Here is a 15,317-nt window from a genome sequence, read left to right on the forward strand (position 1 = left end):
TTGTTTAACAAAAAAAACCTTTAAAGAATAATGATCAACTAAATACTACTACACATCAACAAGTTAAATGTTAGAATGTGTTATCTATTCATATATAAAAACTTGCTGTGGCCATGCACAAACAAGAAAAGCTCACATCTTAATCCTGCAACTGTACTTTTGAGAAGCTGGCTCTGGAAGTACTAAATGCTGTGGTCATACCTCTAATGTCATGTCAGCAGTAGCAGCCATAAGGGAAGTCCAATTTTTAATGTTTCCTGAAAACTTAGACTCCGCCAGTAATAAAGGTACAGTTCGATGCCCAAGGCCACATTCTAAGGTAACCTGAACCAACTCTACAACAACAGCACACTTTTCCTCTACTGATGGATGTTGAAAGTCTTTGAAATTTTCTGTTATTTCTCTTGCCAGGTCAACACCAAGAAACCAAGAGTTATAATCACTAATAGGTTTGACACCCCAAAGGTTTTCTGTTTCCTTAGATGCATCTTTGGATTCATCTTCTTTTGTCTTTGGAGACATAGCAGCCATGATTGTCATCACAGTATTCAGAATTATGGGCGAAATCTTTAAAAAAGCAAGCAGAAAAATTTTAAGAATAAATTATTTCTCAGATGAGAAGAATACATAACATGAAAATTTAAAAATGAATTAAATATAGGTAAATATTAAATATATTACGTTCATACCTAAGGAAAACCAAAGGGAATACACAAAATCATATGTCAAGACAACTAACCTCATAACAATGATTTCTGCCCAGGTTATTCTGGAATTAAGTAATTAATGTTATATGTCAACTGTCAAAACCTAAAATTAAATTGATCAATTCAGAGTAAAATAGTGTTATGCAAACAGAAAAATGTATAACTGAATTTTTCATTTTTCAAACTGCTGCATTAACTAAGCCAAAGTGTATGATCCTCATCAAGGTATATACATACATGGTTTTCATTTGTCTTACTGAAACAAAAAGCCTATGAATCACCACAGATCCCCTAACACTTAGCCCAAGATCTGCAAAATCTACCTCTTACTATCTTTGTATAGTATCTTTGCTCACCTCCTCATTCCTATCACTGTGCCTTAGTTCTACACTGACAATGTCCTCTAGGTCAAGTCAGCACCCTCATGGCCCACCCTCCACACTTCTACCAGCATTATTTTTCTAAAACCCAAACTTGGGCATGCCATTCCTATGCCTAAAATCTTCAACTTCCCCTAATTTTAAGGATAAAGTTCAAACTTCTCTTTAGCTTAGGACACAAAGGCCTTTGTGATCTGATGCCTAATCAATTAGCTAGCAAGGGTTTCCCAAAGTTTGAGCAATACTGGATTAAATAAGTTAAGTGGATTCCTATATTGTTCAGTTCTCACAACCTCTACTTGTTTAATATGCTAAGAATATATGATTACAACACCAAAAGAAGGATCTGGTATGTACCTCTTCCCAAACTCACCTGTCAACTAAGTCACTTTTTTGTTCTTGCCTTATTAATGTCACCTATAATTAGTGCTCTCAATCTTACAACTCCACCACACCCTTCTCTCCAGCCATGTAGGATCACCCCTCTAAGCCTGTAAAGGGTTTTTCATACCTCTGCTTTTGTGCATATTGTCGGTACTGTCTTGATAATCCTCATCCTCCCTCTCCATCTAACCTTCATCAGATTTTCAAAACTTAGTTCAAGTAGCCCCACTTCAAGGCAGCTTACCCTGATGTCCTGGTCTGAGTTAGAGGCCCTTTGTCTGTGCTCCCAACAGCATATTGTGCATGCCTCTACCTCTGAAAGCTGGACTCACTGATTTGCTTCTTAATATGTCCTTAAGTTTTTTGAAGATAGGGACTATGTATCCCCAATGCCTTGAACAGGACATTTTTCATTCATAGTAAGAGCTCAAAAAGTGTTAGCTGAATAAACAAATAAACTGATACACAACGAAAGACAATCCTCCCATACTTTAAGTTTTTAAAAAAGTAAATCTGTTAACAAAATACAATCTAGAACTACCTAGTACTTTAAAATATTGAGAGAAAACTACATTGTTATTTGTATGGTAATTCAAATGACATTAGTTTGAGCCTTGGTTTAATCACTATTGGCTATTTTATAGTAAAGCTACTATCAGAACCTCAATTTTGTGTCCTTTGGACAGAGAGAGAAATAGATTTTGGAAAGTATTCTAAATCTTCCATTTCTAACCAATCATGAGGTCATATTTAAACAATACAAATGCCACTGGAGAAGATTTTTTTTTTCAATACTTCAAATGTAAGAGATTTAAAAAAAGCAAATCCTAGTAACTTACTTCTAGCATTCATCTGTCATAAATATTTTATAAGACAAATAAAACATTTAATTACATAATTATTAAATTCAAATTATATCTCAAATAAAAACCTAAAAATAACTTATGACAAATAATAGCAACTTCATTTTTCCATCCCTCCTTCCCCTTCTCTTCCCACCCTATCTCTGTTGTCCCCCAATCTCCCCAACACACATACATGCAAAAATAATAGACAAAAACTATACTCATCATTTGTAGATATTTAAAAGTACTCTTTTAAAAAAGAAATAAACATTTGCTTTAAAGAAAAATGCATTTTAACGTTACTGGTATTTACTGTTTGAGTATGTGAGGTGACTAGCATAATGCTGTAGTTACAAGAGAGATCAAAAGATATTGTTAGAAAAATAAGAATTTTTACCCAAATAACATGATAGGCACTAACCTTAATTATAAATTCTTCAACCATAATACTTATATTTTGTTTTCCTGAGGCCCACATACATTTTTCCATAAATAAAGAACAGGGCTGTAAGACCTAAAAACAAATAAATCAAATTCACATTTCCTTAGTAATAGATCTGTTTTATATCCACACACACACACACACACACATATAAAATACACACAAGAATATGTCTTACTTAACTGGAGATCTTTAACTATAGCCTACTACTAAAAGCAAAAGGTAAATTAAACTAGCTGAGAATTTCTTGTGAGGGCTCTTCTGAACTATGACAAATCTGTTAACATTGGAAAAGGATTTTAAGCAGTTCTGATCAATTCCTCTACGTCAAATTCTTACGTAATGATGCACACTTACTAATAGAAGTTTAAAATGTTTCCTTTCACTAAAATACCTTTTAATGATGCCCTCTGTAAAACATGCATTTAAAATATCTGTAAAAATGAGGTAAAGACTATGTTAAAGTATTATATTCACAAAGAAGTATATGAGGAAATTAAACTGCTATTTCATTGTAATTTTTATGACTACTAAATCACCTGAAACATTTTAAACAAGGAGTCCTGTTAACACCTTAAAAAAAGACTGTGGTAAGATAGGTAATTAACAGTTTCCATATGATCAACAAGAGGTCAGTCTTGAATATCAGCTAAGGTCCTTATAAGAACAAATTTCAAATCTTCAAATCCAACGATGTATTAAAACTATGAAGCTTATATTTATATACATATATCATCAAGGAAATAAACTAACCTTGCACCTGAATTGAATAAGGGAATTAGTGTTGCCTAACTTTCATTTAAAAAAAATTAGGATGAGCTTTTAATGGAGTGATTAATACAAGCTTTCTGTGACAGGCCAAAAGATGATCCTGCTAAAGAATGCTTCATGATAAAGTACTGACTAAGCCTAGCATTGCATTTCTTTCTGTAAGCCATTTGGTCCACAAATTTTAATTTAAAATAATACCGCAGGGGTGCCTGGGTGGCTCAGTTGTTTAGCGTCTACCTTCGGCTCAGGTCATGATCCCAGGATCCTGGGATCAAGCCCCGCATCAGGCTCCCTCCTCCATGGGAAGCCTGCTTCTCTCTCTCCCACTCCCCCTGCTTGTCTTCCCTCTCTCACTGTGTCTCTCTCTGTCAAATAAATAAATAAATAATCTTAAAAAAAATAAAATAACACTGCAAATGAGTCATATAATGATCCTTTTTAATGTTAAATCCTCAATTTAATATTTAAAAATTATTGGTATGGCAATTGAGTTAATTAAAATCATATTTTTCAACAATAATGTGAACACATAATTGAAGTTAACTTTTATTTTATTTTATTTTATTTTTTGAAGTTAACTTTTAAAACAGCAAAACACAATCTCTTTTGGTCTCATGACTCCAATTGAATTTTTTTTCATTCTAAGCTTAAAGATTTTAATAATTGTTCATGCATTCATTCATTCACTGGATATACTGTGGTAAACAACAGAAACAGCTCAAAAGGAATGTTGATTTGTACTAAAATTCAAATACTGCTCAACAAAAGATGGCACAATGAAAAGAAAATGAGTCTAAAGGTAGTTCCCAGTTCTGTCACTAGCAGCTATGGCTGAATCATTTAACATCTTTGGAACTCAACATCCTTATCTGTAAAACCTCAGGTTTGTAGTAAATAATCTTTGAAGTCTTACAGAGCTCTCACGTTCTAGGATTCTATGAATCCACCATTTCTGCCATTCTCAATCCAAGCTTAGAATAAACTAATTCTTACTGTGGTAATGTTTCTTCCTCTTTTTTCTCTGAGAAAAGGGCAAGCAAGGACTTTAAGATCTCTCACAGAAGCTTCCATCATCTGTTCAAGTTTGGATGTTGACAGAGACAGGTTACACTGGAATGAGGCTGTCAGAGCAGGAGCATCAGCCTTCGTCAGACTGGCAACAAATACCACTTCTGGATCTGTGATCTTGGCCTTTAAAGTCATGTTTGGTCTTACAGAGTCATCTGAAGAAAAAAAAAAAATAGGAACCAAAAAAAGTTGTAGTAAAATATCTCTTGTTTCTTGAGTATATGTTGTCTATAAGTCACTAAGCTGTTTCTAATATCTTGCTATAATAGATATGGTAGAATTAACAATATTAATAGTTGATTAATACTAATGATAAATGATTATTAACAAATGCTGATTGTGTGGGATAATGCAATCTGATTTCTGTCATAAGAAGATCATTTCCACTTTGACCTAGCAAGAATAATCTTGTTTTGAAGTTATTTTTGTCAGAATTAAGGTGTGTACATTATGTACATGAGTGTGTATTATGCTATGTTGCAGGGACAAGGAGGGGAAAACAGGAGAGGGGAATATCAGGAAGAGGATAAGAGACTCTTTTTATCAAAGTTTGCTTTGACTTTACCATAAAATACATAGTGTCCTACAATCTATAGTATAAATACATTAAATATGTGTATGAATATAGAGATATCATATGTGATTACTGTTTAGGAAAGGTAAATGGAAAAATCAAATTCTGACCTTGCCAATAAATGGCATTTTCCAGTCTTGCTGAGTTATACATTAGAAAGATAAATGCCTCACCTTAGAGAGTCATAATTTAACAAAGAAAATCACTGGTCTACTTGGTAATGCTGGAATAAACAATTTATTGAACAGGGAAGTGACTTCAATGTACCTTAAGACCAGACATCCACAAACACTCCACTGAGTTTAAGGTGTTTATAGTGATGTCCAGGGGCATCATGCTAGGTGCTCCAATACGCCCACCTTCTGCCTCTATTTGTTCAATTGTTCTTCAATGTGCTATAATTCTTCCATATATTTTCTTTAAATAAAAGATTGCCCTTCTATAAAACGGGCTGCCAACTAAAGACCCAGATTAACTCCCTCAATTTTTGGATAAGTAAGGCAATGTTAATGGCAGAGTTGGAACCAGAGCAGGTGTTTCCTAGCCCCTAATCCGATAAATATTTCTACTCTAACTCTCTGAAAAATTTATGCTTACTAAAGTTTTTCCACAGAATATATTTAAATTGGAAAGAGCGATTTTACTTTCTTAAATTGTCCATTCATCCTTTTTCTTGTCTGTAATCTTTGTTAACAAGTTGTCATCTACAACAGATAAATTCTGCTAACCTTTCTCCATCTTGATTTTTGCTGTGGCTGTCTGCCGTAGTGGAATCTGTGCTTCTTTTGCCATATTTTCTGGATTCTGAGACACAGCTTTGATAAAGAAATCTGCCACAGTCATCAGAAACTCCACACTGGCACATACGTATAGCTTGTCAAGAACAGCATCAATGTGACTCCCAGTTTTGCTCTGTTTGTAACTTATATCAATCATAGAACTGTTGTCATCTTGGTCATTCTTTTTATCAATCATTCTAAAAAATATATACATTCATTATTTTATTCTTGCAAAAATAATTTAAAAGATGAAAAATTTCCTAAACATCTTAATAATCTTTCTTTCACCTTCGAGTTTTTAATCTTAATAGAAAATAGATCAGTGTTAACCACAGTCTAATTAGCTAATAAGCAACCAAGGCATAGTCTCCTATGATTCATGTTATTAAGCAATTACAGAATATTTTATAATTATAATGCAATAGCAGAAAAATAAATGAATGACTACTGGAAGGGATTTCAGCAATTAACAAGACACATTAATGTGGTCCCACAAAATTTAAAGGACAACCTCTTTGTATTATTTTACAAAATAAAACCTCCCTGAACAAATTTATCTCCAAACATCCTCTATAATTTGAGTCCAAAAGTATTCAATCCAATTCATATCAGCCAGTGTTTAATAAGGGTCTGCAATGATTGTTCCCACACATCCTCACATGTGCTGGGACAAGCAGGTTACCAAACAGAGGAAGGCCTTTATCATTCTTGCCTACGCAACAGTGGACTGCCACCCCAAACACGAAATTTGCAAACTAGAAAAGCTGGTTGCATGCTAGCACTCTTTCCTCATTTATTCATCTCTAGGAAAAACAAAGGGCTCAGAAGTATCCAGTATGTATTCAGTGGAGTCCCAGTTTAGGGAGCAGCATAGTTTTTCTCCAAAGAACATCAAGCACAAAAATATTATGTCTCATTATTTGACGGAGGAATAAAAATATAATTTCACTATTAAAGTTACATTATTTCCCACTTTATTGAAGGTTGATATAAGTTAATGTTTTAAAACTGGGTTGATAAGGTGAAAATGCTAGGGATTCCATTTCTAGTAAAACTCTGAAAGAAATTTCAGAACACTGTTTTAAAATATATAGACAAAATTGGGGCACCTGGGAGGCTCAGTCGGTTAAGCGTCTACCTTCAGCTCAGGTCATGATCCTGGAGACCAGGGATGGAGCCCCACATCAGGCTCCCTGCTCAGCGGAGAGTCTGCTTCTCCCTCTCTCTCTCTACACCTCACCCCACTTGAGTCTGCTTCTCCTGCTCCTTACCCCACTTGTGCTCTCTCTCAAATAAATAAATCTTTAAAAAATATATGTATAAAGACAAAATAAGTAAGACAAAAATTTAAAACTTTCAGACATTAAAAAAAAAAATCCTGCCTACTGGAGACAATTTAGAAAACTATTACCAACAAACCACCCCATGTGGATTTCATTATTAAAATTCTAACATTCTCTTAGTTCCCGCTTTTAAGACGGTACTCCATTTTATTATTAAATGTCCCTTTAATTCAAACTTCAAAGCAATTGAATCTGATATTAGCACTACTTCTTGATGCACTTCAAACTGAAGTACGACCAAAGACCTCTTTTGATAATCCCAAGCCTAGCAATCAATGCCTGGCAGCAAGGCAAGGTACAATGTCAACCTTACATAATGTACAGCAAGTTCAGAGATGACAAACCTTGATGTTGCTCTCTCAATGCCTTCTCTGAGATCATCAAGAGTGCATGTCTTAAGTTTAAGGCTGACATTCACTGAGCCATCCTTAAACATCTTCCCTACAGAGGCCATAAGATGTAGTCTGAGTTCACCAAGCCGGAAACTGTCATTGTGAAATGAAAGTTTGGATTCCTGTGGCATATTTTCAAGCAAAAGAATCAATTATCTTTAAATAGTAGGCAACTACTTTTAAACACATTTCTTCTCAGAGACAAAAGGCAAATCAATAAAATTTAAAAGCATGGGTGTTAAAACATAAGAATAAAACAATAATATGTATGTTTGTGAGTGTATAGGTATATACAAAAAAATACGTGTGTGCATGCTGATATTCAACAATGGTTAATATATAAAAATTTACATCACAGTTTAATGCAAATAAAAATAATCAGGAAATATTTTTATTAATCAGTCTAACTAATAAATATTTAAAGAGCTCTTCTGTAAAAAACACTGTGATAGGAACTATGTGTTTATGAGAAAGAACAAGACATAGTAGGTGATCTCAGTGAGCTTACACCCTAACAAATATAGAAAATAGAAATACATTACAAGAACCATCACAAGGAGATGCTATAAGTTATAACTGATCAAAGACTGACAGGTAGTCATTTATTAATTCATATTTAATCCTCCCATATTCCACAAAGAATATTAAGTGATTAGGTAAAGAATACAAATAACAAAAGCTCAGAGGGTCAAAGAGATCACTGTGGGCTGAGAAAAATTTTTGAAAGTGAGAAGTGAATTGAGCCTCAGAGGCTGGGTGAGATTATACGGGCTAAGAGGAGGTAGAAGATACTCTAGATGGGGAAAAAACATGAGTAAACAGTTCAAAGATGCTCCAAGGGCACGAGGTACAAGCTGCTTAGGCTTGAATATTCCAATTAAAGAATGGTAGGATATGTAAGTGATGACAATCACTAAATTCTACTCCTGAAACCAGTATTACACCATATGTTAACCAACTAGAATTTAAATAAAAACTTAAAAAAAAAAAGAATGGTAGGGAATGAGGGCTGGAAATACAGGGGCCTAACCGAGGTCTCAAATCTCCAACCAAAGATTTAAACTTTCATTTACAGGAAAAAGGAACTCAATCTTTATTTAATCGTAACACATACCTCCAAATTCTGTAGGTAAAGTCTGCATGCCCAGACTAAAACAACAACCGCTCCCGCAAAAAAGAAAACAACAACAACAAACCAACCAACAAAAATCTCTTCAGGGAAGTGAACAACCTCAGTTACAACTGCTCCCTATAGACGACGGCACTGATATGAGGGGTACCGGTGAGGTGCCATTCCCGGCACACTCGTTCTAACTCTGCATCTGTCACGGGGCACGCACACAGTACACTGCATGCATATGGCTCAGGCGTTACTGACATCATTGGCAAATTTGGAATGTAAGTTTTAAAAATGTAAATAATTCACAAACTTTTGATCTGTAATTATTAATACAGAAATGACCTGTGACACATCTGCTGATCACAGTATACAGTTACTGATGTAAACAACTTGGAGCCACTGAATTTTTTTTAATAAGCTAAAATTCAGATAACGTAATACTGAGTGGTTTTTAGTGGAATGGGAAGTTGTAAATGGCTACATGAGATTCATTTAGGAAACTGAACTTGTGCCACAGTCTAGTGTGGATGAAAGGAAAAAGAGCAACAAACAAGGAAGCCATTGCAGTAGGGTGAACGAAGAAGTTTCAAGTAAAGTAGTAGTGAGAAGTGACAGGAAAGAACAAAGAAAAAAACGACAATACTCGGTGTCTAATGAATAAAGGTCAACAAAGAAAGAAGTAAAAAAAGATACCAACATTCTAAGGCTGGGAAACCAGTAGAATGATGGTACCTTAAGTGAAATGAAGAATACATTTAACTGTTCGTTTTCCAATAGTTCATTTTCTGTTTTTTCATTAACATTAAACATTAGAAATGAAAGTACTTCATTGCATAAATGGCAAATACTAGCTCAAGGCTCAACATTAATAATATATGAATATTGTGTAACTCTGAGAAAACAATATAAAACATAAGATAACATAAATAAACATTAACAACAGATATAATCAATGCAGACTACGGTTATTATCATATGATGTGTTTATTATGAGTATTATGACAACTGATCTAATAAAAATATTTATTAAAGATACTATCTACATAACAAAAAATAACTTTCTAAAATACCACTGGTACATTAATTACTTCAAATCATGGCACTAGATCTTGGTTCTTCAATCCACTGATAAGTATCTTTCATACATATCTATTACATACAATATTTATTCAATAGAAACATAATTAATGCAAAAAAAAGAAACATAATTAATGCTTATATATCCTGGATAATCATGAATTTTAAAAGAATCTTTTAATGTTCTAAAGCTACTACTAAATTATTCTCCTTAGTTATATATGTATACATATATAGCTATGTAATAAAATTACATATATAATTAATTATTCACATATAAAATTCCTCTACTAGAGATGGATCTAAGTGGTTTCAGTGCTGATGTTACTTGGAAAGAAGTAAACACTTTTCCTTAGCTGAGTAAGATTAGAAATACTAACAAAGTGAAGAAAGAGCAAGACCAATGTATATTCTGTAGGCCAAATAGAATTTAAGAGACATATTAATTTTTTAACTAGTCAAATCAAAAAATGCCAATATTCTAAAAGTAAATATCAAGAGCTAAAGATTTTTTCTAAATAAAGACATTTACTACATACCTGGTTGATATCATTGTTATAAAGGACAATGGAAAGAGATTCAAAGTGAAAGTCAAACTGAAGAGTGACACTTTGGTCCATAGAAAGCTTTGAGTCTGGCAAATCTTGTTCTGACGGATCAAACATAAGTATGAAAATTAAAAAGCTTTAAGTAGGTACATTATTTTATACTTATTTAAAAAGCTAAGATAACTTATTATTCTAAATATGTATCATACTTTCTAGGATCCTTTAAACCACATTATAAGACAATTAAAATGGCAATGATTTATTCTATATGTTTAGTACAGGGCAAAATGACAGGGGCAGGCCATCTACATTTTTTAAAAAGCAACAAAAAGAGGGGGTCTTGTACAGTATCAAGACAACTTTTTTTTAAAAAGCACCCCCAGAGTGAGACTGCTCATAATAGAGTAGTTTACAATTATCAAAGCATTTAACTTAAATGGTTATAAGCCAATGTCAAGAGATTATGAAATTGGAGGCACAGAAAAATAACTTTGTCCTTGAACAGACAACTAGATAGTAACAGGTCCTCTGCCAGCACAGTGCAATTCTCACTATCTTTCATTACCTATACCACCCAACTCATTACCCTTGACAAGAACAGAATATAATTCATAGCAGAGTCAAACAGAGCTCAAATACAATATGGGGCAGGGAGCCTTTGGAATTCTGAGGTAAAAGAGATTTCAAGAAGTAATTTTGTCCATTCCCTCATTATTAGGAAAAAACTTTTTAGACGGTAAGATTAAGAATAGATACTGCTTGTCAATCACTCTTACAAAGTCATTTTATCATCTCTTTTGGAGATTGATGCTATTCTTTGATCATTTACAGGGAAGTGCTCTTAACAAGATACTGGAAGAGCAAACATTGCATAACTTTAACCACATAAAGGCTTCTCCAAGTCGGGAAACACTAGGGTTTTTTTCCTTCACTTTTCCTGAAAGTAATTCATATTCCAATCTTCACTGTCTGCTGCTTTCATCTGAATTCACAAGTTTTCCCAAGGACCACATTAACCATATAGCCAGAACCAGAAACACAAATTGACCACAGCTGAACATAATGAGATCATTAATCACATAAAGCCTGCCTGCTATTTTTATTCATCTGTACATAGTTCCTGTCTAACCACAGCAAGAGCCTGCTTATCTAGCATTTATCCGTACTGTAGCATAAACCCAATCTGGGGAGGGATGCTGGCCTCACCAAGCTCATGTAGCACTCATTACTATCCACCTAAAACAAAAACCTTTTGTGCACACTGCTCTAGTCATTTATTTTGTGATATTTCAAAACACACTGGGCCCAACTATAGGAGAAGCAATATTAATGGTATTATTAACTGGCAGTTTTATCTCTATTACTTTCTGAAGTAATAGCTGATAATCTGAGCATTATAAAAGCAGGGCAGTCTGGGGACATTTATTAGAAGGACAAGGTGTACTTCAAATCTTTTCAGCCATGGAAATTTTAACCTAATATTTACAAGTCTAATAAAACATGATGTTCACGTCAATGACTTTAAATGATGAAAAAAGAGTAAAAGTATATTTTATATAACTGTTTTGAGCAAGAAGGACACTTTTATTTTATAAAAATTATCTTTTTAAAATGACTGAATTTAAAAGGCTCAGTGCTTTTAAAAGAGTCCATTCTAATAATCTGGAAAATTCCCTTATGTATGTGACTACATCATTCACTAATAAAACCAGATAAGTAAAGCTGTTTTTATACAGCTTTGTTATGGGCCAGTCATCTGAGTAGGATACCAAGACTCTTTTCTCTCTATTATTTTGGGACCTTATTTTGCCGCGTGCCTAATTTGCTCTCTCTCAAGGTCTACCATCTCGGTGGCTCTTGAATTCAGCAAATTCACATTTTACAAGTAAAGGGCAAACATGTATCCTGCAGACAACAGATCGCCTCTCCCCTTATAGAAGACAATAAGCATACCTCCTTTCCTTGGGAGCTCCAAGGCAGCCCCAGACCCTGAACCAGCCAATTTTCCACAGTAAACACTACAATATTGAATCAGTTCATACCACATTATGCTGGACAACTAAAAAGACCACTAAACATAAATACAGCATTAACACTAATTTTTCTCCATGATCAAAGCAAAAATCTTCATCAATTTGTACCTTTGAGGTGCTCCGGCCCACCCAGAACATCTTTTCTTACTCTTACAGCCTCCTGGGTAAACTGTGTAGGGCTTGGCTGTGAAGAAGCTTCTCTGAGATTTTCCAGCAAGATTTTCATTAAAACTGCTAAGTCGTCTTCACTGAGAGCAATCTAGAAAGCAACAATAAGTTGTTGTTAATATAAAGGAATAAAAACGCAGAATATCACATCCATGTCTTAATTTACAGTTCCTCAAATTCAATGTCCATCTGAACAACAACAACAAAGAGTTGGGGCAGTAAACACAGGAGAGAGGTATTTCATCTTGTATAGTATGAGATACTCCTCGTGTGTGCAGACACACTTCTGCCTGCACCCACGCCCAAGCCCCTGCATCCATCACTCTTCTTGCCTTGTCTGTTCCTATCTTTCTTGTATGTTCCTGGACCTGTGCTTCTCTCCCCTCTATCTCCTCATCTCCACTCTGCCTCTCTCTCTTCTGGCCCAGAACCAGCTCCACTTCACTTCCATCCAAACTCAGTACATGAACAGTGCTGTTCAGTTTCTAACCCCCACCAAGAAGTAAAAAGATTCTCTCCTTCAATGTAGCTCTTATTCCCTGTATATATGCATCTGGACATAACCTAAGATATCTGTTCAACTCATCAAGAATAATATCACTTAGAACAATAACTAATGCATCTAACAAGAATTTTTAAAAACCAAAGCGCAGAGCAGGAAAGGAATATCTTATTCATCTCCTACCTTTATGAAAGGGGATATGTGACAAGAAAAAAGAAAAGAGAGAAAGATAGAAAGGACGGAAGAAAGGGAGGGAGGGAGGAAGATCAAGAGCTTTTGAATCAGGGAGCTCTGTATCAACTGGACCACTTTCGGGCTGTGCTGTTTGCCAAGTTTCTTAGTCTCCTTAACTCAGGTTTCTCAATCTTTAAAGGAGAAATCTGGGGCACCTGAGTGGCTCTGTTGGCTGAGCATTCAACTCTTGATTTCAGCTCAGGTTGTGCTCTCAGAGTCCTGAGATCCAGCAAGCCCTGCATTGTTACCCAAAGTAGGCCCCTATTGAGCTGCCTGATTCCCAGCCTAAATGGAAATGGGGAGATATTTTAGCATGAGATAATGACCAAGGATTTCTTGTTTGCCCCAAGCCCCAGTCCTAGGAGAACAGATGTCAATTTAACTCCCCAGAAATTCCTTGTATATTCATTCCTGAGTGTGATACCAACCAAGATATTACAACTGCCTGAAAAGGAGCTAACTTCACCACCTCCTCTGGTTTCCTGTGGCTGAAAAGAGCACCCGTATCATATACTTTGATTCACCCCTCAGTAAGTCTGAAGGACAATTTGAGAGAGCCCCACAGTTGTTTAAGAACTTCAAGCTGACCTACCCAAAACAACTTACTGATGTTACCTACCTGATACCCTTTCTTAGCTGCACTCCAGGCCCAGGAAAAGTACATAGACTCATACCAATGAGGGGGTGTTCTGAGAGGCCTGGATTGCTGACACATTAGGCAGTGGAAACTGTACCCACTACGGATACATTCTTGATTTAACAGGGGTCCTTTTAGTTAAAGTGATGATCACACTTTGACATTAAACTGATGGATTTGTTACTGTTTTTCTTGTTTCTTTTGAAATACTTCCAGCATAAAGGAAAAGCAGAGAGAATACGATAATCCTCCCCAGTGTACCTATCATCTGGCTTTGTCAAATCTTACAAGTTGCTATATTTCCTTCAGATCTTGTTTCCCGATTACAGATATGGTTGAAGCCCCATGTTTACATCTTTGAGACCCCATCCCCTCTATTCTCCTTTTCAGAGAAAGACACTATGCTGAATTAGAGAATTATTCTTCCCATGAATGCTTTCTTACACTTACCGCTATTGCATTCCCTATAAACAATATATAGCACTGTCCATTGTCTTGCTTGTTGTAAAATTCGAAATAATATAGAATTGTACTATCATTTTACAACTCAATTTTTTCCATTTTTATGTTTAGGATATACCCATTTCGTTTCACATAGTTTTAGCTCACTCATGTTATCTGCTTTATAATGTCCACTGTATGAATATACCATCGTTTGGTCCACATTCTCCTACTGATAGACATACAGGTTTTACTTTTGCTTTCAGCAAACCTATAACCACACAATCTTTAAAAGCAAGGGGAAAAGGTCCAATGTTAGCCCTGGAATCTAATCTCTTAACAGCAAGGCAGAAGTTAAAAGAAGAGTCACATACTCTGAAAGAGAGAAGTCTTTATGACTACCCTAAATAGACACTCGTCCCACATATTGCATCCACTCATAACCACACACAGGACCTTTGGTCCCTACAATAAACTTCAGTTTTAACTTCTTCCCTAGTAGAACTCCGCTTTGACCCCTTCTATCAAGAACTAACTCTGAAGTAATCACAGGTATTAAAAATAAATTTTTATTTGTTTTTCACACACTCTGTTTAGTCACTTTCTCTCCTCCCCTATCCCCTACTGTTTGGCTTCAATGGTTTCACACACAGGTACAAAAGAACCATAGGATTCCTATACTTCCATAAGCATCTTTGACCAGTATCATCTCTCCCTGTGAGCCAACACATGACCTGCTAACTACACTATTATAAATATTTCTATACTTATATGCTTACCAAATATACATATTCACCTATTTAAAATGTCCACTTTTCTAATTAAAAGAGTGCTTCTATACATTAAAAATACTCCTAACCCGGGGGGCGGGG

The 15,317-nt window shown here is 35.1% G+C and overlaps 1 protein-coding gene across 3 annotated transcripts in view; it reads right to left on the bottom strand.

Moving 5' to 3' along the window:
* VPS13C (vacuolar protein sorting 13 homolog C) overlaps window positions 1-15,317 on the bottom strand; it is a 175,009-nt gene that overhangs the window by 53,095 nt on the left and 106,597 nt on the right. For all 3 annotated transcript variants that reach the window (XM_032417691.1, XM_032417690.1, XM_032417692.1), the window contains 7 exons: window positions 12,572-12,722; window positions 10,422-10,531; window positions 7,638-7,807; window positions 5,900-6,147; window positions 4,523-4,752; window positions 2,738-2,830; window positions 202-567 (listed from right to left, as the gene is read on the bottom strand). In XM_032417691.1, the coding sequence (XP_032273582.1) occupies window positions 202-567; window positions 2,738-2,830; window positions 4,523-4,752; window positions 5,900-6,147; window positions 7,638-7,807; window positions 10,422-10,531; window positions 12,572-12,722 (1,368 nt within the window). The remainder of the gene's footprint in view (window positions 1-201; window positions 568-2,737; window positions 2,831-4,522; window positions 4,753-5,899; window positions 6,148-7,637; window positions 7,808-10,421; window positions 10,532-12,571; window positions 12,723-15,317) is intronic.

Source organism: Phoca vitulina, unplaced genomic scaffold, assembly GCF_004348235.1.
Source record: "Phoca vitulina isolate PV1807 unplaced genomic scaffold, GSC_HSeal_1.0 scaffold20, whole genome shotgun sequence".
NCBI lineage: Eukaryota > Metazoa > Chordata > Mammalia > Carnivora > Phocidae > Phoca > Phoca vitulina.